Source organism: Mytilus edulis, chromosome 7 (assembly GCF_963676685.1).
Source record: "Mytilus edulis chromosome 7, xbMytEdul2.2, whole genome shotgun sequence".
NCBI lineage: Eukaryota > Metazoa > Mollusca > Bivalvia > Mytilida > Mytilidae > Mytilus > Mytilus edulis.
The window spans coordinates 87,408,821-87,435,067 of record NC_092350.1 but is presented as its reverse complement, the minus strand read 5'-3'; the positions used below and the strand labels follow the sequence as shown (position 1 = coordinate 87,435,067).

General features: G+C 34.3%; 2 protein-coding genes across 2 annotated transcripts in view; both read left to right on the top strand.

Moving 5' to 3' along the window:
* Positions 1-14,243, top strand: part of LOC139482713 (uncharacterized) — a 30,850-nt gene extending 16,607 nt beyond the window's left edge. The window contains exons 6-8 of the mRNA XM_071266782.1: positions 2,957-3,225; positions 8,093-8,120; positions 11,675-14,243. Of these exons, the coding sequence (XP_071122883.1) occupies positions 2,957-3,225; positions 8,093-8,120; positions 11,675-12,045 (668 nt within the window). The 3' untranslated portion in view covers positions 12,046-14,243. The remainder of the gene's footprint in view (positions 1-2,956; positions 3,226-8,092; positions 8,121-11,674) is intronic.
* Positions 1-26,247, top strand: part of LOC139482710 (uncharacterized) — a 384,200-nt gene that overhangs the window by 190,518 nt on the left and 167,435 nt on the right. The window lies entirely within an intron of this gene.

The following is a 26,247-nucleotide window of genomic DNA, read 5'->3' as shown; positions in this document are numbered from 1 at the left end:
TAAGCTTCAGCCAATTTTCAAAAATAGCTTACCAAAGTCAAATGAAACCTTAATTCTGATTAGCCGAATATTTTTTCAGTCTCAAATCAAAAACTACTTATTAAAAATACAGGAAGTATTATACAATTTTGTACATTTATAATAAATAGTTAATTTTTAATTTTAGTAAAACTAAGTCATGTTATTTTACATTATAAAAATTATATTAAAAATAGATAATAATAATTTGAAGATATTTTGATATGATAATAGGTTAAGTAATGACTAGTAATTCTTATACTAAGTAATTCCGATCACATTTTTTCAGCATTTCAAATTATTATCTAAAAACAGGCTATTTTTTCAATTTGGAATTATTTTTAATTATGTAATTTGCATGATTTCTTGTGCTTGAAATTCCATGTTTATTCTGCATTATTATTTTTAAGCATTGCATAATACTTTCCATACAATGTATGTTGTATAGATAGTTTTTTGCGCAGCACAGTACATTCTATTGAAAATGTGTTATCTACTTTGGAATAGAAAGTGTTGGGCGCCACACTGAACATTAAAATACAGAATATACATGAAATTTATAAAAAATTTCAAGCACAGGAAATTATGCAAATTCCATATAATTAAAAATATTTCAAAGTTGGAATAATTGCCTGTTTAAAGAAAATTGTTATCCAAAATTATGCAATTTTCAGACTTAAACCTACATATTGTTGTAATTGTTAAATTATGGAGTCAAATTTTATAGGAAGCATTTATTATTATATATATAATAAGCCTTATGCAAGAAAACACCATGATATAGTGCCTTAACCTACTTAGTAATAACAAGTTTTATATCCATGTTTTCAGAAGTAATTCCAGTAACTTTCATACAGCTTTTTAGTATAAATTAAAAAAAATGTGTAGTTCTTAAATATATGACTTAATCTAAGTTATTTCTTTCTACTAAAAACAGTACGGGTAAGTTATTACCTAAATATGGATTAAGTAATTCATTTACTCAAGTGAGTAAAATTATTATGAGTATTTGTTTTAATTTAAGTATTTTTTTTTATATACACACTTTTTCAAAAAAACAATTACTTGTTTCAAGTAACTGTTTTCATATCTAGTAAAATATAAGTAATTGCTAGTAATAGTGAGTAATTGGTAAGTAATTCCTAGTAATGAGTAATAAAAAAGAATACTTAATTCAAGTAAAATATAATTACTTAGTAATATTTTTTTTTGTGTGTACCTTCTGGTCAATACAAAACAAAAATGAGACGACTCAATGTAGGAGTCTTTACGTAATAAGCGTTTAGCATTTTCTTCATGTCTGTCTGTTATCTTGAAAACATTAATATGTATAGAAAAATAGCAAAATGATCAGAAAGACAAGATCTATTAATGTATTATATTGCCGAAATGGTTGGTCAACTTCTTGTAGGAATTACAGCCTCTAAATGACTTTCACGTGAACTATTCCCGAATAAGACTGTTTTGCCAAATGTGAATTCCTATTGCTAAATTACTTGTCTCGGTATTTATATATCCAACATTTTTGTCCGGTTGATTATTTTGTTATATCTTATGTTTGCTGTTGGAGTCGATGTGGTTCAGTATTTGAAAATCCAGCTTTCGGACATTGAGTTGTTACTTTCTTATACGTGTAGGCCCTGTATTTTATTTTCTACTGAATTCGTGTCTGTTTATTTCATTTTGTACTTAGTGTTTGTCTGTTTATTTCATTTGTGGTATGAATTCTGTATATTAGGTACATTTCACATATTTTTGTCAGTTTAGTCGAGTTTTCTCGTAGTCTACGGTGTTTTTGTGTCAGTTGTTTGTTTTCGTGTGTTTTTACTGTTTGGTCATGCAGGATGTTGCGTTATATTTCAGTTATTTTATTTTTATTTTCTGTATATTTGTATGTAAAAGTAAAGATACAAAATCAGTTATTTTATTTATATGATTGTAAGTTTAAGCAACTATATGTACAGGATTATTTTGTTTATACACAATTTTGATTTAGAAGAAAAAAGATAACACCATTACAAAAGAAATTCCATTTTGATATAATTGTCTTGGTTATAACATACATATAACAACACATTAATCGTAATTAACCTTTACAATTTTTAACTTTTTCCGACGTTGGTCCTTTCATGTGACTTGCTTGCAGTTTATATTTTGTTTGTGATGTCCTGGTGTACCGTCAAAAAATCATGGGAGGTATATTAGTTATTATTCTGATGTTTTTATATGTTGTACATGTAATGTAATGTTAAGATATTTATATATGTATTTCTCGGTGCTGAGCGTTCTTACGTCTGTTTTAACAGTGTTTTTAACATTGCCATAAAAGTGGGAGACCACAAATAAAAACCAGGTTTAACACATGTCCTGTACCAAGTCAGAAATAGTGTAGTTGTTATCAAACAGTCCATGCTTATGTAGTTAGTGTTCTGTGTTTCTGTTGTTATGTTGCTTTCCTCTGATCCTGCATGTGCTTAATCCTCGGTTTTAGTTTGTTACACGGTTTTGTTTTTCGATTACTTTATGAATATTGACAGCGGTATACTACTGCTGCCTTTATTCTTTATTTTTTATTGGTTGCATTTGTCTTAAAGATTTTAAAAAAAATGATAGAAAGAATACTAACAAGAACAAAGTGATATGCAGGACAAGATAACAAACTATGTTCATTTGTCTGTTATTTTTATTCAATTCCTTTGAGTAGTCTGTGTCCGCAAATGATGGGTTTTAGAGGATCTTTAGAGACCCTTTGTTTTAAGCCTTATAATAAATAAGTTAAAATTTAACAAAAATAAGTCAGATATCTAAAGAATTAATCATGTCTCATTTAGGTAAAAGGTTTTTTAGAATTAGGATGATCATGTGATGTCTTTTTTAAATATTTGATTTCAAATGTAATCAAATCTTTCAGCAAAGTTATCTTCTTGTGTTATATTAGGTTTACAGAAAGGTGCAATGAATCAGATGCCGAGTGATATTGAACTTCAGAGATTTGCATCACGATGTGATGAAACTACTATTAGAGAGTTAGCCATACATCTTGGTATGTCTCACCAAGAATGGGAAGACCTAAGATGTAATTTTAATCGGATTGAGGTGGTGAAGTATAGAATACTGGTCAACTGGAGAGAAAAATATTCAGGAAAATTTCGCAACATAGCAAAAGCTTTAACAGATATGGATTTACCTACCCATAAACTGTGTCAGGTAATTGAACATTTGTTGATTTGACCTTAGAGTTTACGGCCACATGCACTGATTATAATTAACTATTGATCAATTGTGTTCTAAAGTATCACATGTATTAAACACTATTATTAATTAGGGTTTTGATTGGGTTTACAGAGTTTGGAATAATGTTGAAAAAAAGATGTAAAATGGACACAATAATTAAAAAGGAGGGGCGAAAGATACCAGAGGGACAGTCAAACTCATAGGTCGAAAATAAACTGACAACACCATGGCTAAAAAATAAAATAAAAACAGACAACTAATAGTGCACAAGACACAACATACAAAACTAAAAGACTAAGCAACACGAACCACACCTTAAACTTGGTGTCAATTATGAAGAGAAATTTGGTGCTAAAAAGAATAAAGCATTGAAATCAAACTGCTCAAAAAGATAAGGAATAGAAAAAACTATCATAAAGACATAATGAAATAAAGGACCACCCTCCAAATTCTTGAAGATTAACATTATTATAAATAGACCACTGCCACATTACCTTTTGAGGCCAAAATTAAAAATATCTTTGTTTCCCCTCCCCGATTGAGGCTATCAGGGTATGGGTAGGTAGGTAGGCAAATCATTTTATTTTATTTCTTGATATAATTTTTCTATATTGAATTCAAAAGGTAAGATAAGTCAAGAAAAGTGGGGTATTCCCTGTATTCAGTGTACACCCCAGTTTTCTGGTGTTAAAAACAGTATACACTGGGACCTCCTTTTTCTTATAATTCATTTTATGGCATGAAATCTACAAAAGCACACATTCTTCATGTGATAACAATGTTGAATGAAAGCAAGTGTTTGATTGGTTAAAAATCAAGCTTATTTCAAGTCTAATTTGATGCATAACTCACAACAAAACAATTCCTGTGTTCACCAATTCATACCTGGATTATCAATTATGAGATGACAAAAAGATATGTTAATGACTTGGAAATTAAAATTTAATGAATAAAAACTTTCAATAGAAGTGAACATAATTCAGTTATGTTCAGTTACACCTGGATCATGCAGCTTGGTCAATTAATTCCTAAACAAAAGATTTGTATGTTTGTCGAGTTCTAGAAAAAAAAACAAGGATGCACTTATATGTTTTGTTGTTCCTAGAATACTTTAGGTATTTACAAATTCAACTCATGCATTTATAACTTAAAACGTGCCCTTTTGTAATTTTCATGCCATAAATTGAAAAATAAAATCACATTTAAACTGGTCTTGTTTACACCAGAAATCAGGGAGGTTCCCTGAAAGCAGGGAATTCACGTATCCAACATTTTCTGACTTGTGTCCAACCTGTTCGAAGTCGAAGACAAAGTAGATTGATTTCAAAGCACGATTCAGACCATTTTTACTCAAAGATTTTATCCTTTAAACAGGAACAGAGGTAAAAGACAAAGCCAATCAAGGTGCACTCAGTAGGTTGAAAGATGCTTCAGATTTTTAATTTTCAAATATATCAAATCGTGTGGCAAGGCATTATGTTTGTTGTCTTCCTTGATTCCGAATCATATAGACGCTTCAATGCAAAAATACCTTGATTTAAAACGTTTGATGAATACAGCATCGGAAAGGTATGACAAAAATCCAACGCACGTTTACTACAGCATCGGAAAGATATCACCAAAAACCAACATAGCAAAAAAAAATTTTGGACAAGAATGGCCGATAAAATTTCTCGAGTCGCGGCGATTTTTCCGGGTTGGTGGTGGGAGGGGAAAAAACAATATTTTATTTTTGGCCTGACCTTTTTTCAAGCATTTTCAATTACATTGGACTTTGTTTCCTTTCTTTCTTTGTGTGTTTGTTTGGTTTGTGCTGATCTGACAAGTTTGTCCCTTGCCATCTACTTTGTTATCAAGTTTGTTCCTTTTATCTTTTGATGTATAACCCCAACCAATATAAAAAAGAAGATGTGGTATGATTGCCAATGAGACAACTATCCACAAAAGACCAAAATGACACAGACATTAACAACTATAGGTCACCGTACGGCCTTCAACAATGAGCAAAGCCCATACCGCATAGTCAGCTATAAAAGGCCCCGATAAGACAATGTAAAACAATTCAAACGAGAAAACTAACGGCCTTATTATGTATTATGTAAAAAAATGAACAAAAAACAAATATGTAACACATAAAAAAACAAGCTTATTTGGTGGTTGTGCGCTCACTAGTATGTTTTCTGCTGAAGTTAGTTTAATAGAAACTACGTGTGATAGATCATTTATATTTTGTATGGAGATAATTACTATCAGTTTGAAGACTATTTTGATACTCTGTCCCTTTGGACAGTGACTTAAGTGATTAGCAATTTTTTTCTTCTTAGTTTGATAGGATCTACATGTGTCAGATCAATGATATTTTGAATGAAGTTGCATAAATACTATCAGTTCATATCAGTTCATGTCTATGTTAAGGCTCTGCACACTAGGTCACATTCCAGAGACTTTGAATTATTTAACAATTGCCAATGATATTTTTTTCTGCCTAAGGGTGTACTTGGCTCATCTAAGGTAAAATTAAATAAATCAAGAAAATTAAAAATTAATACATTAAGCTGGAAGATTTTTAGTTAAGGATAAAAATAAGCTATAAATATTGATAGGTCATGGAGCTCCGTTGCTAGATATTTGATTTATAAAATATGTTGTGAAAAGGCTGACTCGGACTTTTACTCTATATTTGCATTGATATTATTTCGGTCTTCAATCAAAAGAAATAAAATCAAGAATTTGCTTAAATTTTGTCAAATGACCTTTTATAAGCTTTTTAGTCTTATGTTAAAAGATAAATAGTTGTTATAGGTAAACTATTTTTACCTTGTATCGTATGGTAAAACACCAAGGAGTCCTAACATTTATGTATAATGAGTAATTACGAAAAAACACCTTGCTTTAACTTAATTGTCCTTGAAAAGCTATGTAGTTGAAGTTCAGTTATTCATTTCCTAAACAACAAGTATCAAAATAAAAGTGGTTCAGCCTCTTGCTACATAAGTCCATGATACAGGTAATGTAAATTGAACTCAATTAAACGTTTGTATGCCCCATTTTAGGCAATATGTTTTCTGGACTATGTGTACGTTCGTTCGTTTGTTCGGCCATTCGTTCGTCAGTCTGTCTCGCTTCAAGTTACAATTTTTGGTCGAGGTAGTGTTTTGATGAAGTTTTAATCCAATCAACTTGAAACTTAGTACACATGTTCCCTATGATATAATCTTTCTAATTTTATTGCCAATTTAGAGTTTTAAACCCGTTTTTACTGTCCACTGAACATTCTTGTTCTGATTTATTTTCAGGTTGTGTTCAACTTATAATTTAATACATGTGATATATGGTTTGTAGATTGGCTGTTATATGAAAATTAGGAGCTATGGTGTCATTCCCAATCAGACAACTATCCAACAAAGTTCAAATGAAGTTGGTGTACGCAATTATAGACTTCAACAATGAAAATATTCCTATACCGTACAATCGTTTATAAAAGGCTTGACATGAGAAATGTGAAACAATATATTTCAAAACCGCCTAATTTATAAACGAACAGTTTACGAAAAACAGATATGACAGACTTGAACCAACGACAACTACTGAACTATAGGCTCTTGAATACGCCACGTAAACAATGTGGTGGGGTTAAACATGTTAATGAGCTCTCAACCATTGCCCTGTTTTGTCGTAGATGTTTGTGTAGAGTTTCGGTGAAGCACTGAAATATCTCAATCTAAAAACAAACATTTATTGCTTTCCTTTGCGTAAATGTCAGCAGTGTATTTAGACAAACTTTTTTTTAACGAAAAGTATCGATATCATCAAGATAATGGAAAGTATTGTTGAAATGATCAAATAAATTGAATTTTAACAGGTCTTTACTGAGTTTGGTTGTTAAGTGTGGTAAATAACAGTATAGTAACAATTTGCTTTTAAAGGCACAATTTGTTCCAATGGGAATATCAACAACATATCGATTAACCTATATTGCCAAAACATACATAAATGCTGTAAAGGAGAACATTTACGGCTTCACTGAATCTATAAGGGTTTTAACCAAATTGTGTATTTTTTAATTCCCTGCTTGCACTTTTTGATCTTGAATGTTTGCTAGGTAGTGAAAACTGTTGATTATAGACACATAAGCAACACGACGGGTGCCACATGTGCAGCAGGATCTGCTTACCCTTCCAGAGCACCTGAGATCACCCCTAGTTTTTTGGTGGGGCTCGTGTTGTTTATTCTTTAGTTTTCTATGTTGTGTCGTGTGTGCTGTTGTTTGTTTGTGCTTAGCCATGGCGTTGTCAGTTTGTTTTAGATTTATGAGTTTGACTGTCCCTTTGGTATCTTTCGTCCCTCTTTTAAAAAAACAAATTATTCCATAGTTCACTAAAAAAAAATTCAAACTAGCAAACATGTGTTGAAATCGCTAAAATTGCTTTCTCAGTACAAATAGGTTTACTCGGTTTTTAATTTGTTATAAAGATCCCACATATAAAGTTACAAAAAAATATTTTGTACCAAATGTGGGTCTTATAATTATATATTTATAACTAGTATGTAACCAATTAAGAACTGATTAAACTTTATGACTTTTATTAGAGTGACTAGTTTCGTGCCGTCTACCATTTAGATAGGTGTTCATGTATGTCATGTTATCTACAATAAAACTTTAATTTCACTGCACAACTATATACAGTAACATATACAACTTAGATTTTTTTATATATTACTTGGAGATCACATAACCTTGTTTTGATTGTTATTGCCTGTTAGACAGCAATATGTTTACAAAAAAAAATAAAAGGTTTGATTAGATTTCTTTTTTAATAGAATTTAAATTATATTACAGATAAGAAGAGTTATAAAAAGAGAATGTGGTATGTATTGCTTATATCTGTGTTTGTAATTGTTAACACAGACACGATTAGGGTTTTAATGTTGAGACAGGAAGACTTGTCAAGTGTTATGACAGGTAGTTGTATATCCTTACAACCAGTGCCGTCTCACAATCCTCCGACAAAGGTACACACAACTATTTCAAGTCGAAATCAAAGTTCTAAAAAATGTTAAGTTCAGGGTCAATAATCTATCTATCTGTTCGTCAGTTTGTAATATGTATGTCTCTCTGTTAGTCAATTTGTTTCCATATTCATTTTAAATTTCTTGCAGGATATATTTTGTAATATTTTGTGTTGTCTGGAAAGTACTTAATTAGTTGTCAGGAATGAAGATGGAATATTGTTCGGAAAGGTTATCTTGGAAACGTAAAATTTCCAAAAGTTAAGTTTGTCTGAGAATATATAAGCCATCTTAACACTAATTTTATTGAATGTGTCTGTGTACTGATTAGGTATTTGTCTGGAAAACATGGTTTATTGATTAGGTGCATTGAGTTTTTAACTAGTTTTTTACTACTCAAGTCTTTTGTATGTTGTTTTTATTCATATATCTACCTAATGAGTTAATATGAAATAAGAATAAGGCTCCAGTAATCTATACAGTTAAACAGGTTTTCAGACAGCACTCAACATCAACCAATGAACCCTGATTTTGGCCATAAACATAAAGCAGGTGGCGGATTGGACGTGTTTCTTATTTCTACCCGAGCCCACTTTTTTCGTTAATCTTGAACATTTAAATGCTTTCTGCATTAACAGTTTATCTGTTTTAGCTCGCTTAAAGATTTTCGTTATACTATGTATATTTAGGTAAATACAGCTTAGAAGGGCTTGTTGCTGCATTACTCGGAAGTTTAGGAAATACATATCAATTATATCTTGATGCTTTTTTGCCCTGTACATTTTTTAACTTTACGTTGGGGTTGCTTTTGAAGAAGGAAGTTGAAAGATACGAGGGTTTAATTTGCCATTTCAGAAAGACTAGAAACAATGGGTCATTTCAGTTTTATTCAGTATAGTTATATGGTTTTACATATATTTGACTGAGTTCATCTGACTTTATTTTCAAAACTATTTATTTTTATTTCTCTCTCTAATTATATCACATTTCGATATAATATAGATTTTGATACCTTACTTATGATAACGTTGCACAACGAAAAATTATGCGCCTTCACATCTAATCCTTTTGTCTATCCGCAGTCAGTCATTGACAATTATATCAATTTTCATTTATGTCATATTAAAGCCGAAATACACAGACTATATTCTTCCTCGGCAAAGTGTTTTTTGTTCAAAAAAAGAATTTAAACAATCACTTTTAACACTATTTTATATATCCCATGCATAGATTACCGCATTTGACACAACTTTTTGGAATTTTGGATCCTCAATGCTTTACAACTTTGTACTTGTTTGCTTTATTTTTTTTTTTTATATGAGCGTCACTGATGAGTCTTATGTAGACGAAACGCGCGTCTGTCGTACTGAATTATAAGACTGGTACTTTTGATAACTTTTTTATAAAGAGTCCAATTTGAAATTCCATATCCAGAAAACTGTGTCGGGATTGTTTGTTATGAATTTAATGTTTTCTCATCGAACACAAAGTCTGATTATTTATTTTTTATGTGTTTGTTTGCTTAATTATTAAAAAACGTTAAAAAGAACCAATTTCAAAGTTTAGTAATTTAAAAATATCTTTCGAAAAACTAAGGATTTTCTTACCCCAGGAGAAGATTACCTTAGCCGTCTTTGGCACACCTTTTGGGAATTTTGGGTCCTCAATGCTCTTCAACTTTGTATTTGTTTGGCTTTTTAACTATTTTGATCTGAGCGTCACTGATGAGTCTTATGTAGACGAAACGCGCGTCTGGCGTATAAAATTATAATCCTGGTACTTTTGATAACTATTTACACCACTGGGTCGATGCCACTGCTGATGGACGTTTCGTCCCCGAGGGTATCACCTGCCCAGTAGTCAGCACTTCGGTGTTGACATGAATATCAATTATATGGTCATTTTTATAAATTTTCTGTTTACAAAACTTTTGAATTTTTCGAAAAACTAAGGATTTTCTTACCCCAGGAGTAGATTACCTTAGCCGTATTTGGCACAACTTTTGGGAATTTTGGGTCCTCAATGCTCTTCAACTTTGTATTTGTTTGGATTTTTAACTATTTTGATCTGAGCGTCACTGATGAGTCTTATGTAGAAGAAACGCGCGTCTGGCGTATAAAATTATAATCCTGGTACTTTTGATAACTATTTACACCACTGGGTCGATGCCACTGCTAGTGGACGTTTCGTCCCCGAGGGTATCACCAGCCCAGTAGTCAGCACTTCGGTGTTGACATGAATATCAATTATATGGTCATTTTTATAAATTTTCTGTATACAAAACTTTTGAATTTTTCGAAAAACTAAGGATTTTCTTACCCCAGGAGTAGATTACCTTAGCCGTATTTGGCACAACTTTTGGGAATTTTGGGTCCTCAATGCTCTTCAACTTTGTATTTGTTTGGCTTTTTGACTATTTTGATCTGAGCGTCACTGATGAGTCTTATGTAGACGAAACGCGCGTCTGGCGTATAAAATTATAATCCTGGTACTTTTGATAACTATTTACACCACTGGGTCGATGCCACTGCTGATGGACGTTTCGTCCCCGAGGGTATCACCAGCCCAGTAGTCAGCACTTTTGATAACTATTTGATTATTGCTCTCTCATTGACATGCATTATATTTGTCCCTTCATCCTTTTTTTGTTGGTTAAAACGATTGTTTCCTGTTTGCTGTATGACAAATCATTTAAGTTATTTTGATGGTCAAAATAAAGTTCACATCTAAGATACTTCATTTCACAGCTTAGACACCTGGCCAGCTCTACAATTTTAAATGATGTTAAAAGATCCCAATTCGAATTCTTCTCATCACCTTTTAACACTTTATACTTTCTTAATTTCCGAAAATTGTACCTGTCCAATAAAATGTCTTCTTGGTGTACTTGGATTGAAGTTTCAATGTCTTTTATTTAATTTTGGACTTCACTACTTCGATTATGTCCCATACATAATTTAATGTAGGTAATTAAATGCCCCATTTAAAATTTTATTATCTTTGACTACATTTATTTTGTGTTAGAAACCTATAACATGTCTTCAAATTAATCTCAATCAAAATTCAGACAGCACCAAGCTTGAATATTTGCGTCCAAATTTGCCTAGATATATGAAGATGTTGTGTGAGTGCCAATGAGACAACTCTCCATCCAAATTACAATTTATAAAAGTTAACCATTATAGGTCAATGTACGGCCTTCAACACTGTTAAAGATTCGAAGTCTGTGCTCTTATCAGCCTGCGCTTGTGGGATTGGTGAAGCATTTAACAATGCTATGCCTTTTTGGAGAGAATATTAACACTTTTCCTGTTTTACAGTCCACTTTGTTATTTGTGATGAGTTTTATAGCAACTTACAGAACTTTGACTACACAGTAGATTTGTCTTATGATTTATATTTATCTAAACAGATATCGATGAAATATACATGGATTGGATTCCAACAGATGAAATTCTAGATGCTCTTGCACAAGTCATAGGTGTGTTATCCTTCCAACTGGGTATAGAATTAGAGTTACCGATAACATCAATAGATATTATACAGCATGATAATGGACGGAATTTAGTTGCACAGTGTAAACAAATATTATTTCAATGGAGAGTTCAGGGGGTCAGGCCTACCATAGGCGTTCTGGTTCAAGCTCTGCTTAATGTTGGAAGAGGTACCAAATGTTTAGAAGAGATCATTAAAACTGTTGGAGTGAAGAAATATGTGCCACAAACAGAAGGAAAATTAAAAACATTTCTTAAAAAACTGAATCCTTTTCAGAAGAAGAAATAGTACAGACATTTTTTAATTGGAATTTTATAATCAAGACTTACACCATCCTTTTGCTTTGCCATTAGGAGACGATTGTAATAGTACCTGGTGTAGTCTTATCTTTGTGTAAATAATATTCAAATTCTGGCAAACTAAATTTCAATACTGGCATAGATGATGAGTTTATATTCAACCTAATTATAAACAGTTAACATAGTAAGATAGACTACATAATCAAATTTTTAACTTTTTTTCGACAAAGGAAACTATTTTACATTTGTGAACTTTCCAATTTCATGTTCATGGATTTCACTTCTCGCATCACCAGAAAATAGGGTACTGTAAATTCATAGTTTATTACAATTATTTTTTTGGTGTCGCAAAATTGGTTGGGAACTGTAATGATAAGAACTTGTATTCTGATATCCGATAATCGGGTTTCTACACACTGATATTATAAAACATAGTAGAAAGCAACAATGTGAACCTTTTTGATGAGTTAGGGCAGCAAGGTGCTAACAAACTTCACATTGTGTCCAGTGCTTGATATACTACGATATCTATAGATTGCACTTTGTAAATACAGCTGTTTTTCAACCAACACCAATTTTGGGGAGATATACAGTATCCAATGATAATTAATGTGTTTGACATACTGGTTCCCAGATATGATGTCTATGTTTCATCTTGTAGAGACATGGGAATGTTACCAGTAAATATACATATCGGTCAAATTGAAATATATGAAAAACATAAAGTACTAGAAGGGGTAGTATACAGAATTTGAGTGTAAGTATAAACTCTCAGAAGTTCGGGGCATATATATACGTTGACAATATTTCGAACAGCCCTATATTTTGACCATTGTAAAATAAGTTGTGCATATAACTTTCCTTTCTAGGATACATTTTGTTTCAAAACTGCTTTGAACTAGCTGTCAGTAACTGCGAGATATCCGTATTTCCCCTTTTTAGCTCTCCTGGCCAATAGGTCTAAGTCAGCCAGCTATTGTCATCACTTGGTGTTTGTCATCAATCGTCCATCGTCGTCGTTGTACGTCCGTGGTCGACTTTTTACTGTACAAAAATATACAGCTCTGAAACTACTGAACCAATTTTAGCCACATTTGACCACCATCATCATTGTACTGTAATGACGATTTTTACCATTTTTTGTGTTTTGCCTTATTTGATAAAAATCATAATAGATATATAGACACTATGATACTCATACCACATATTTCTATATCTACTAAAAAAACATGAGCAGCAAGACAGGATCTGCTTACAAGCCAAGGTATGCCATTGTAGTTAGTGGATTTTCATTTCTAAAAGGATTTTTTAAATCCTCTTTTGTGTTTTGAGCAAAAACAAAAGAAGACACAGAGATCACCGAAACAGATTTATAAATGGTCAGCAATGCAAGATTAATGACAAAGAGAGTATTGCAATCAATTCCATTATCGTCTTCCAGGTTTGAGAGTGTCCTTTCTTGAATATGCTCATAGACCAAGGTGAACGACACAGAATCTTTAAACCCTCATATAGTTTTAAAGAGAAACCTCCATTGTATGAGAATAAAATCATTTCTTGCAGTGTCACACAAAAAAAGTAAATATAGGAATGATGTATATATTGCATTTGTTTACTACAGTAATGTATTAGATTGTGTCTTTACATTTATCTAACAAATTGACTCATATCAAGGATAACATTGTGTTCCAATGTAGCTGTTTGTACACTTATTTTCCACTATTGTTGTAGATCGTGTCATTGTTACACACGTTTGACAAATTCCATCATGTAAATAAAAGCATATTGAATTGTTTATAACTTGTTTGTATATATATGTTGTTCTAATGATGTATAGTGTGTCATTGTAGCATATGTTTGACATTTTGTATCTTGTAAATAGACGTGTTAGGAATTTTGACACTACTGCTAGCGCTCGTGTTGAATGGAAGATGAATACAATATGATAAGGGGGTCATCTCTAAAAGAATAAAAACTATATTGATTTTATTACCTTTATGACCACTGAAATACTTTATTTATAGTATGCAAATCTATCATTTTTAAAGACCCCACATTACTGACTAAATGTGAATTTAAAAATAAATGACGTGAAATACAAGTATTGAAGATAATTTAAACCATTCATGTTACTGTAATTATTTGATTAAACAATGCATTACAAAATATAATATAACAATTAGCCAAATTTTTGCCTTTTGTGGAGAAAGGGGGATGGGATTTTATTTTGGGGGAGGTGGAGGGGCAGGTTTTTATTTTAGTTTCAGAATCAACACAATCTTGCAAATAATAAAGAGTTTTGTCCCGCCTTATCTCCCGATGGAAACAAACCATCGTTTTACTGTCATTATGGAACGATTTAAAAAAAAAAAGGATAACACAATTTATTTTGGAAACTAGACACATACCCAAGTCAAACTGAACTGCTATTATTAGCTGTTTATTAGCTGTTATTTACCAGTTCTTCATATTTTTGGCAGTCCTTTAGCTGTTCTAAGCATTCAATCCAATAGCAGTTTGAAAAACTGCCACAATTCACCATTTCTTAGCATTCGCCTTAGCATTCATCTTAGCATTCGTTTTAGCATTCGTCTTAGCATTCATCTTAGCTTTCCTCTTAGCAGTCGGGACAACAGTTATGACAGCAGTTCGATAGCAGTTGACTTTTTAATCTTTGTGATAAAAATGCTTGGATCTGGCTATGTTTTCAGCTTGATAGTAAACATTTATTTGAAGATAATTTGTTCATTTTCAAATGTGCATTTTGGCTCCATGTTGTGTGGAAATACTTGCTAGTGAAAAATTGTATTTTTTTGTCAATTGTAAGCTTAATTTTAGATGAATTGAATACTTTTACACACCAGTAGTACAGTAAGTTGAAGTTACAGTTAATGTGTATATTCTGACATAACTTTGTAGGGGGAAACAGAAATCATAACAGAAAGCACAAAAAAGGGGGATAGTTTATTTAAATAGAATATCTGATATGTTGTCAGGATTGTAATAGAATACTAGCATGTATATATACTTACAGTTCAAGATGTTATTTGAAAAAATATATATGATTATATTAATCTATTAATATTTTGATAAATAACAAATCTAATCATATTCAAGAGTTGAAAAAAGGGGGAGGGAATATTAGGTAAACCTAGGCCACACATAGCTGTTTGGTTAACATTGTCCAAACAATCCATTTAATGCAATCAATTTAATATATAATTTTACTTAAGTTTGTTTCAGAAAATAGAAACATAATATATTACAAGTATCAATAATTTATTTGTTTAAGTCCAATAGAGAAAGATAATATAACTGTTGTCTTTTTGTCGGCATTAAATATAATAAAAACAGTACATTTGGCATGTTCAGTAATACAATAATGATAAAAATAATAACTTCACTTAGTCAAGGTTACCATGGTTACCGTAGTAATTAGCCTCTTAGTAGTAATAGCTCTTAAATAAGTTGCTTTTTTAAAATCCCTTATATTTAAAGTGCATTTTTAATTGTTCCTATATCATTAGGGCCACTGACATAATTAATAAGGGGTCTAAGACCAGCTAAAGTAGGTGCTACTCACAATTTTGTTTACATTCCCTTAATAATTCGATAAGTCTGTTATTAGATTGTATAGTTATACTGCTCTAATTACAAATATGAGTTAGTACAACTTTTTAAAATTTCATAAAGACTTATATATCTTATAATACAGTTAATTATTAGAATTTTAATAATTTTTGCTTTCATATCTAGATCTTGTACGACTACAGATATTGAGTATTCATGTGTCACCTTTGTATTGCAACTTTTGGCAGATCTGATAGCATTCCGCAGTGGTTATTAGCAGTTTATAAAACCATATAAGGATGTAAAACTTAGCAGTTTGCATGAATATTCATTATTGACAGCTGTTATTATAGCAGTTCTCATGAATATTCATTATTTGATAGCTGTTATTATAGCAGTTCTCATTTAAATTTTTCGTTAAAAATAACTGCCAAAGAACTGTGAAGGCTAAATAAACTGCTAAGAAACAGCTATGGAATGCTATTGGAATGCCTTTATGCAAATTAATCATTGCCTTATATTTGGTAACTGTGAATGCTAATAAACTGCCAAATAACTGCTGTCAAGTGGGAACTGTGAATGCTAATAAACTGCCAAATAACTGCAGTTCACTTTGACTTGGGTATTCCCCTTTTACACAAGATGAATACTCGATGATTTATTCTAAAATGCAAATATGGGATATTGTGGTCACGTGCCTTCAACATAAGTATTCAGTTGCATACAACTTCCTGTTTACCGAACACTTGCATATTTTTACACAAGTAATATTATCCACTTGCAGTGGGGGTATCATCAGTAAGCAGTAGCTCGCAGTTTCACTTGTTTATTTTGATCTTCTCCTTTGTACTTTAATAACTATAATTGTTTACGATTAATCTCAGATCAAACATACCTATCCATACAGGTAACACACATATTTAGTGTGAGATGGTCCCGACATCATATTGTATTCATCTTCCATCCAACACGAGCGCCAGCAGTAGTGTCTTCTTTCCGAAGACGTCTATGAAAAGCATTTTGTTCCACTTTTAATAAATTAAAAAATAAATTGATACATTGAATTGTCTATAACTTGTTTGTATATATATATTGTACTATTGATGTAGAGTTTGTCATTGTTACATATGTTTGACGTTTTGTATCTTGTAAATAAAAGCATTTTGTTAATAAATGAATTGGTACATAACTGATGTTTTAGTAATATGTTGTATGTTTTTGGTAAATGACATGGCTAAATAAAATGAGGGCCAAGATGAATAATTTGTAATCAAAATCTGTAACTTGAAGAAAAACAGACCATCCAAGTCGAAAAGGAAAAACAAGAGAAAAACAAAACGCAATCACAACAATCTTTACAATACGAAGCAAAATGAGTAAAGAAAAGAGAAACACAAAGACACAGAAAAACGGAATGATCAGGAAAAGGGCAACACATAAATGAAAAACGGGTATGATCGTAGGTGCTCAGGTAAAGAGCAACAAGATAACACTAAAAAAACAGATATGATCGCAGGTGCTCAGGTAAAGATCAACACAATAACACTAAAAAACGGGTATGATCGCAGGTGCTCAAGTAAAGAGCAACAAGATAACACTAAAAACGGGTATGATCGTAGGTGCTCAGGTAAAGAGCAACAGGATAACACTAAAACGGGAATGATCGTATGTGCTCAGGTAAAGAGCAACAGGATAACACTAAAAACTGGTATGATCGTAGGTGCTAAGGTAAAGAGCAACAAGATAACACTAAAAAACGGGTATGCTTGTAGGTGCTCAGGTAAAGAGCAACAAGATAACACTAAAAACGGGTTTGATCGTAGGTGCTCAGGTTAAGAGCAACAAGATAACACTAAAAAAAGGGTATGATCGTGGGTGCTCAGGTAAAGAGCAACAAGATAACACTAAAAAAACGGGTATGATCGTATGTGCTCAGGAATAGAGCAACAAGATAACGCTCAGGTTAAGAGCAACAAGATAACACTAAAAAAAGGGTATGATCGTGGGTGCTCAGGTAAAGAGCAACAAGATAACACTAAAAAAACGGGTAAGATCGTATGTGCTCAGGAATAGAGCAACAAGATAACACTAAAAAACGGGTATGATCGTAGGTGCTCAGGTAAAGAGCAACAAGATAACACTAAAAAACGGGTATGCTCGTAGGTACTCAGGTAAAGAGCAACAAGATAACACTAAAAAACGGGTATGATCGTAGATGCTCAGGAAAAGAGCAACACGATAACACTAAAAACGGTTATGATCGTAGGTGCTAAGGTAAAGAGCAACAAGATAACACTAAAAACGGGTATGATCGTAGGTGCTCAGAAAAAGAGCAACAAGATAACACTAAAAAACGGTTATGATCGTAGGTGCTCAGGTAAAAAGCAACAAGATAACATTAAAAAAAAAGGTTATGATCGTAGGTGCTCAGGTAAAGAGCAACAAGATAACACTAAAAAACGGGTATGATCATAGGTGCTCAGGTAAAAAGCAACAAGATAAAATTATAAAAAGGGTATGATCGTAGGTGCTCAGGAAAAGAGCAACAAGATAACACTAAAAACGGGTATGATCGTAGGTGACGAGGTAAAGAGCAACAATATAACACTAAAAACTGGTATGATCGTAGGTGCTCAGGTAAAGAGCAACAAGATAACACTAAAAACGGGTATGATCGTAGGTGCTCAGGAAAAGAGCAACAAGATAACACTAAAAAAGGGTATGATCGTAGGTGCTCAGGTAAAGAGCAACAAAATAACACTAAACGGGTATGATCGTAGGTGCTCAGGTAAAGAGCAACAAGATAACACTAAAAACGGGTATGATCGTAGGTGCTCAGGTAAAGAGCAACAAGATAACACTAAAAACGGGTATGATCGTAGGTGCTCAGGAACAGAGCAACAAGATAACACTAAAAACGGGTATGATCGTAGGTGCTCAGGTAAAGAGCAACAAGATAACACTAAAAAAACGGGTATGATCGTAGGTGCTCAGGTAAAGAGCAACAAGATAACACTAAAAACGAGTATGATCGTAGGTGCTCAGGTAAAAAGCAACAAGATAACATTAACAAAAGGGTATGATCGTAGGTGCTCAGGTAAAGAGCAACAAGATAACAGTAAAAACGGGTATGATCGTAGGTACTCAGGTAAAGAGCAACAAGATAACACTAAAAAACGGGTATGATCGTAGGTGCTCAGGAATAGAGCAACAAGATAACACGAAAAAACGGGTATGATCGTAGGTGCTCAGGTAAAGAGCAACAAGATAACACTAAAAACGGGTATGATCGTAGGTGCTCAGGTAAAGAGCAACAAGATAATACTAAAAAACGGGTATGATCGCAGGTGTTTAGGTAGAGAGAAACAAGATAACACTAAAAAAGGTATGATCGTAGGTGCTCAGGTAAAGAGCAACAAGATAACACTAAAAAACGGGTATGATCGTAGGTGCTCAGGAATAGAGCAACAAGATAACACTAAAAAACGGGTATGGTCGTAGGTGATCAGGAAAAGAGCAACAAGATAACACTAAAAACGGGTATGATCGTAGGTGCTCAGGTAAAAAGCAACAAGATAACATAAAAAAAGGGTATGATCGTAGGTGCTCAGGTAAAGAGCAACAAGATAACACTAAAAACGGGTATGATCGTAGGTGATGAGGTAAAGAGCAACAATATAACACTAAAAACTGGTATGATCGTAGGTGCTCAGGTAAAGAGCAACAAGATAACACTAAAAACGGGTATGATCGTAGGTGCTCAGGAAAAGAGCAACAAGATAACACTAAAAAAGGGTATGATCGTAGGTGCTCAGGTAAAGAGCAACAAAATAACACTAAACGGGTATGATCGTAGGTGCTCAGGTAAAGAGCAACAAGATAACACTAAAAACGGGTATGATCGTAGGTGCTCAGGTAAAGAGCAACAAGATAACACTAAAAACGGGTATGATCGTAGGTGCTCAGGAACAGAGCAACAAGATAACACTAAAAACGGGTATGATCGTAGGTGCTCAGGTAAAGAGCAACAAGATAACACTAAAAAAACGGGTATGATCGTAGGTGCTCAGGTAAAGAGCAACAAGATAACACTAAAAACGAGTATGATCGTAGGTGCTCAGGTAAAAAGCAACAAGATAACATTAACAAAAGGGTATGATCGTAGGTGCTCAGGTAAAGAGCAACAAGATAACAGTAAAAACGGGTATGATCGTAGGTACTCAGGTAAAGAGCAACAAGATAACACTAAAAAACGGGTATGATCGTAGGTGCTCAGGAATAGAGCAACAAGATAACACGAAAAAACGGGTATGATCGTAGGTGCTCAGGTAAAGAGCAACAAGATAACACTAAAAACGGGTATGATCGTAGGTGCTCAGGTAAAGAGCAACAAGATAATACTAAAAAACGGGTATGATCGCAGGTGTTTAGGTAGAGAGAAACAAGATAACACTAAAAAAGGTATGATCGTAGGTGCTCAGGTAAAGAGCAACAAGATAACACTAAAAAACGGGTATGATCGTAGGTGCTCAGGAATAGAGCAACAAGATAACACTAAAAAACGGGTATGGTCGTAGGTGATCAGGAAAAGAGCAACAAGATAACACTAAAAACGGGTATGATCGTAGGTGCTCAGTTAAAGAGCAACAAGATAACACTAAAAAACGGGTATGATCGTAGGTGCTCAGGTAAAAAGCAACAAGATAACATAAAAAAAGGGTATGATCGTAGGTGCTCAGGTAAAGAGCAACAAGATAACACTAAAAACGGGTATGATCGTAGGTGATGAGGTAAAGAGCAACAATATAACACTAAAAACGGGTATGATCGTAGGTGCTCAGGTAAAGAGCAACAAGATAACACTAAAAACGGGTATGATCGTAGGTGCTCAGGTAAAGAGCAACAAGAAAACACTAAAAACGGGTATGATCGTAGGTGCTCAGGTAAAGAGCAACAAGATAACACTAAAAACGGGTATGATCGTAGGTGCTCAGGTAAAGAGCAACAAGAAAACACTAAAAACAGGTATGATCGTAGGTGCTCAGGTAAAGAGCAACAAAATAACACTAAAAACGGCTATGATCGTAGGTGCTCAGGAAAAGAGCAACAAGATAACACTAAAAACGGGTATGATCGTAGGTGCTCAGGAAAAGAGCAACAAGATAACAATAAAAACGGGTATGATCGTAGGTGCTCAGGTAAAAAGCAACAAGATAACATTAAAAAAAGGGTATGATCGTAGGTGCTCAGGTAAAGAGCAACAAGATAACACTAAAAAAGGGTATGATCGTAGGTGCTCAGGTAAAGAGCAACAAAATAACACTAAACGGGTATGATCGTAGGTGCTCAGTTAAAGAGCAACAAGATAACACTAAAAAACGGGTATGATCGTAGGTGCTCAGGTAAAAAGCAACAAGATAACATAAAAAAAGGGTATGATCGTAGGTGCTCAGGTAAAAAGCAACAAGATAACATTAAAAAAAGGGTATGATCGTAGGTGCTCAGGAAAAGAGCAACAAGATAACACTAAAAAAGGGTATGATCGTAGGTGCTCAGGTAAAGAGCAACAAAATAACACTAAACGGGTATGATCGTAGGTGCTCAGGTAAAGAGCAACAAGATAACACTAAAAACGGGTATGATCGTAGGTGCTCAGGTAAAGAGCAACAAGATAACACTAAAAACGGGTATGATCGTAGGTGCTCAGGAACAGAGCAACAAGATAACACTAAAAACGGGTATGATCGTAGGTGCTCAGGTAAAGAGCAACAAGATAACACTAAAAAAACGGGTATGATCGTAGGTGCTCAGGTAAAGAGCAACAAGATAACACTAAAAACGAGTATGATCGTAGGTGCTCAGGTAAAAAGCAACAAGATAACATTAACAAAAGGGTATGATCGTAGGTGCTCAGGTAAAGAGCAACAAGATAACAGTAAAAACGGGTATGATCGTAGGTACTCAGGTAAAGAGCAACAAGATAACACTAAAAAACGGGTATGATCGTAGGTGCTCAGGAATAGAGCAACAAGATAACACGAAAAAACGGGTATGATCGTAGGTGCTCAGGTAAAGAGCAACAAGATAACACTAAAAACGGGTATGATCGTAGGTGCTCAGGTAAAGAGCAACAAGATAATACTAAAAAACGGGTATGATCGCAGGTGTTTAGGTAGAGAGAAACAAGATAACACTAAAAAAGGTATGATCGTAGGTGCTCAGGTAAAGAGCAACAAGATAACACTAAAAAACGGGTATGATCGTAGGTGCTCAGGAATAGAGCAACAAGATAACACTAAAAAACGGGTATGGTCGTAGGTGATCAGGAAAAGAGCAACAAGATAACACTAAAAACGGGTATGATCGTAGGTGCTCAGTTAAAGAGCAACAAGATAACACTAAAAAACGGGTATGATCGTAGGTGCTCAGGTAAAAAGCAACAAGATAACATAAAAAAAGGGTATGATCGTAGGTGCTCAGGTAAAGAGCAACAAGATAACACTAAAAACGGGTATGATCGTAGGTGATGAGGTAAAGAGCAACAATATAACACTAAAAACGGGTATGATCGTAGGTGCTCAGGTAAAGAGCAACAAGATAACACTAAAAACGGGTATGATCGTAGGTGCTCAGGTAAAGAGCAACAAGAAAACACTAAAAACGGGTATGATCGTAGGTGCTCAGGTAAAGAGCAACAAGATAACACTAAAAACGGGTATGATCGTAGGTGCTCAGGTAAAGAGCAACAAGAAAACACTAAAAACAGGTATGATCGTAGGTGCTCAGGTAAAGAGCAACAAAATAACACTAAAAACGGCTATGATCGTAGGTGCTCAGGAAAAGAGCAACAAAATAACACTAAAAACGGGTATGATCGTAGGTGCTCAGGAAAAGAGCAACAAGATAACAATAAAAACGGGTATGATCGTAGGTGCTCAGGTAAAAAGCAACAAGATAACATTAAAAAAAGGGTATGATCGTAGGTGCTCAGGTAAAGAGCAACAAGATAACAGTAAAAACGGGTATGATCGTAGGTGCTCAGGTAAACAGCAACAAGATAACACGAAAAACGGGTATGATCGTAGGTGCTCAGGAATAGAGCAACAAGATAACACTAAAAAACGGGTATGATCGTAGGTGCTCAGGAAAAGAGTAACAAGATAACACTAAAAACGGGTATGATCGTAGGTGCTCAGGTAAAGAGCAACAAGAAAACACTAAAAACGGGTTTGATCGTAGGTGCTCAGGTAAAAAGCAACAAGATAACATTAAAAACGGGTATGATCGTAGGTGCTCAGGAAAAGAGAAACAAGATAACACTAAAAACGGGTATGATCGTAGGTGCTTAGGAAAAGAGCAACAAGATAACACTAAAAACGGGTATGATCGTAGGTGCTCAGGTAAAAAGCAAAAAGATAACATAAAAAAAAAAGGTATGATCGTAGGTGCTCAGGAAAAGAGCAACAAGATAACACTAAAAACGGGTATGATCGTAGGTGCTCAGGTAAAGAGCAACAAGATAACACTAAAAAACGGGTATGATCGTAGGTGCTCAGGTAAAAAGCAACAAGATAACATTAAAAAAAGGGTATGATCGTAGGTGCTCAGGTAAAGAGCAACAAGATAACACTAAAAAACGGGTATGATCGTAGGTGCTCAGGAATAGAGCAACAAGATAACACTAAAAATCGGGTATGATCGTAGGTGCTCAGGAATAGAGCAACAAGATAACACTAAAAAACGGGTATGATCGTAGGTGCTCAGGTAAAGAGCAACAAGATAACACTAAAAACGGGTATGATCGTAGGTGCTCAGGAAAAGAGCAACAAGAAAACATTAAAAAAAGGGTATGATCGTAGGTGCTCAGGTAAAGAGCAACAAGATAACAGTAAAAACGGGTATGATCGTAGGTGCTCAGGTAAACAGCAACAAGATAACACTAAAAACGGGTATGATCGTAGGTGATGAGGTAAAGAGCAACAATATAACACTAAAAACGGGTATGATCGTAGGTGCTCAGGTAAAGAGCAACAAGATAACACTAAAAACGGGTATGATCGTAGGTGCTCAGGTAAAGAGCAACAAGAAAACACTAAAAACGGGTATGATCGTAGGTGCTCAGGTAAAGAGCAACAAGATAACACTAAAAACGGGTATGATCGTAGGTGCTCAGGTAAAGAGCAACAAGAAAACACTAAAAACAGGTATGATCGTAGGTGCTCAGGTAAAGAGCAACAAAATAACACTAAAAACGGCTATGATCGTAGGTGCTCAGGAAAAGAGCAACAAGATAACACTAAAAGCGGGTATGATCGTAGGTGCTCAGGAAAAGAGCAACAAGATAACAATAAAAACGGGTATGATCGTAGGTGCTCAGGTAAAAAGCAACAAGATAACATTAAAAAAAGGGTATGATCGTAGGTGCTCAGGTAAAGAGCAACAAGATAACATTAAAAACGGGTATGATCGTAGGTGCTCAGGTAAACAGCAACAAGATAACACGAAAAAACGGGTATGATCGTAGGTGCTCAGGAATAGAGCAACAAGATAACACTAAAAAACGGGTATGATCGTAGGTGCTCAGGAAAAGAGTAACAAGATAACACTAAAAACGGGTATGATCGTAGGTGCTCAGGTAAAGAGCAACAAGAAAACACTAAAAACGGGTATGATCGTAGGTGCTCAGGTAAAAAGCAACAGGATAACACTAAAAACGGGTATGATCGTAGGTGCTCAGGTAAAGAGCAACAAGATAACACTAAAAAACGGGTATGATCGTAGGTGCTCAGGTAAAAAGCAACAAGATAACATTAAAAAAAGGGTATGATCGTAGGTGCTCAGGTAAAGAGCAACAAGATAACACTAAAAAACGGGTATGATCGTAGGTGCTCAGGAATAGAGCAACAAGATAACACTAAAAATCGGGTATGATCGTAGGTGCTCAGGAATAGAGCAACAAGATAACACTAAAAAACGGGTATGATCGTAGGTGCTCAGGTAAAGAGCAACAAGATAACACTAAAAACGGGTATGATCGTAGGTGCTCAGGAAAAGAGCAACAAGAAAACATTAAAAACGGATATGATCGTAGGTGATCAGGAAAACAGCAACAAGATAACATTAAAAACGGGTATGATTGTAGGTGATCAGGAAAACAGCAACAAGATAACATTACAAAACCGGTATGATCGTAGGTGCTCAGGTAAAGATCAACAAGATAACACTAAAAACGGGTATGATCGCAGGTGCTCAGGTAAAGAGCAACAAGATAACACTAAAAACGGGTATGATCGGAGGTGCTCAGGTAAAGAGCAACAAGATAACACTAAAAAACGGGTATGATCGTAGGTGCTCAGGTAAAAAGCAACAAGATAACATTAAAAAAAGGGTATGATCGTAGGTGCTCAGGTAAAGAGCAACAAGATAACACTAAAAAACGGGTATGATCGTAGGTGCTCAGGAATAGAGCAACAAGATAACACTAAAAATCGGGTATGATCGTAGGTGCTCAGGAATAGAGCAACAAGATAACACTAAAAAACTGGTATGATCGCAGGTGTTTAGGTAATGAGCAACAAGATAACACTAAAAAAACGGGTATGATCGCAGGTATCAGGTAAAGAGCAACATGATAACACTAAAAAACGGGTATGATCGTAGGTGCTCAGGTAAAGAGCAACAAGATAACACTAAAAAACGGGTATGATCGTAGGTGCTCAGGAATAGAGCAACAAGATAACACTAAAAAACAGGTATGATCGTAGGTGCTCAGGAATAGAGCAACAAGATAACACTAAAAAAAGGGTATGATCGTAGGTGCTCAGGTAAAGAGCAACAAGATAACACTAAAAACGGGTATGATCGTAGGTGCTCAGGAAAAGAGCAACAAGATAACATTAAAAACGGGTATGATCGTAGGTGATCAGGAAAACAGCAACAAGATAACATTAAAAACGGGTATGATCGTAGGTGCTCAGGTAAAGAGCAACAAGATAACACTAAAAACGGGTATGATTGTAGGTGATCAGGAAACAGCAACAAGATAACATTAAAAACGGGTATGATTGTAGTTGATCAGGAAAACAGCAACAAGATAACATTAAAAAACTGGTATGATCGTAGGTGCTCAGGTAAACAGCAACAAGATAACACTAAAAACGGGTATGATCGCAGGTGCTCAGGTAAAGAGCAACAAGATAACACTAAAAAGAGGTATGATCGTAGGTGCTCAGGTAAAGAGCAACAAGATAACACTAAAAAACGGGTATGATCGCAGGTGTTCAGGTAGAGAGAAACAAGATAACACTAAAAAACGGGTATGATCGTAGGTGCTCAGGTAAAGAGCAACAAGATAACACTAAAAAACGGGTATGATCGCAGGTGCTCAAGTAAAGAGCAACAAGATAACACTAAAAAAACGGGTATGATCGCAGGTGCTCAGGTAATGAGCAACAAGATAACACTAAAAAACGGGTATGATCGTAGGTGCTCAGGTAATTAGCAACAAGATAACACTAAAAAAACGGGTATGATCATAGGTGCTCAGGTAATGAGCAACAAGATAACACTAAAAAACGGGTATGATCGTAGGTGATCAGGAAAAGAGCAACAAGATAACACT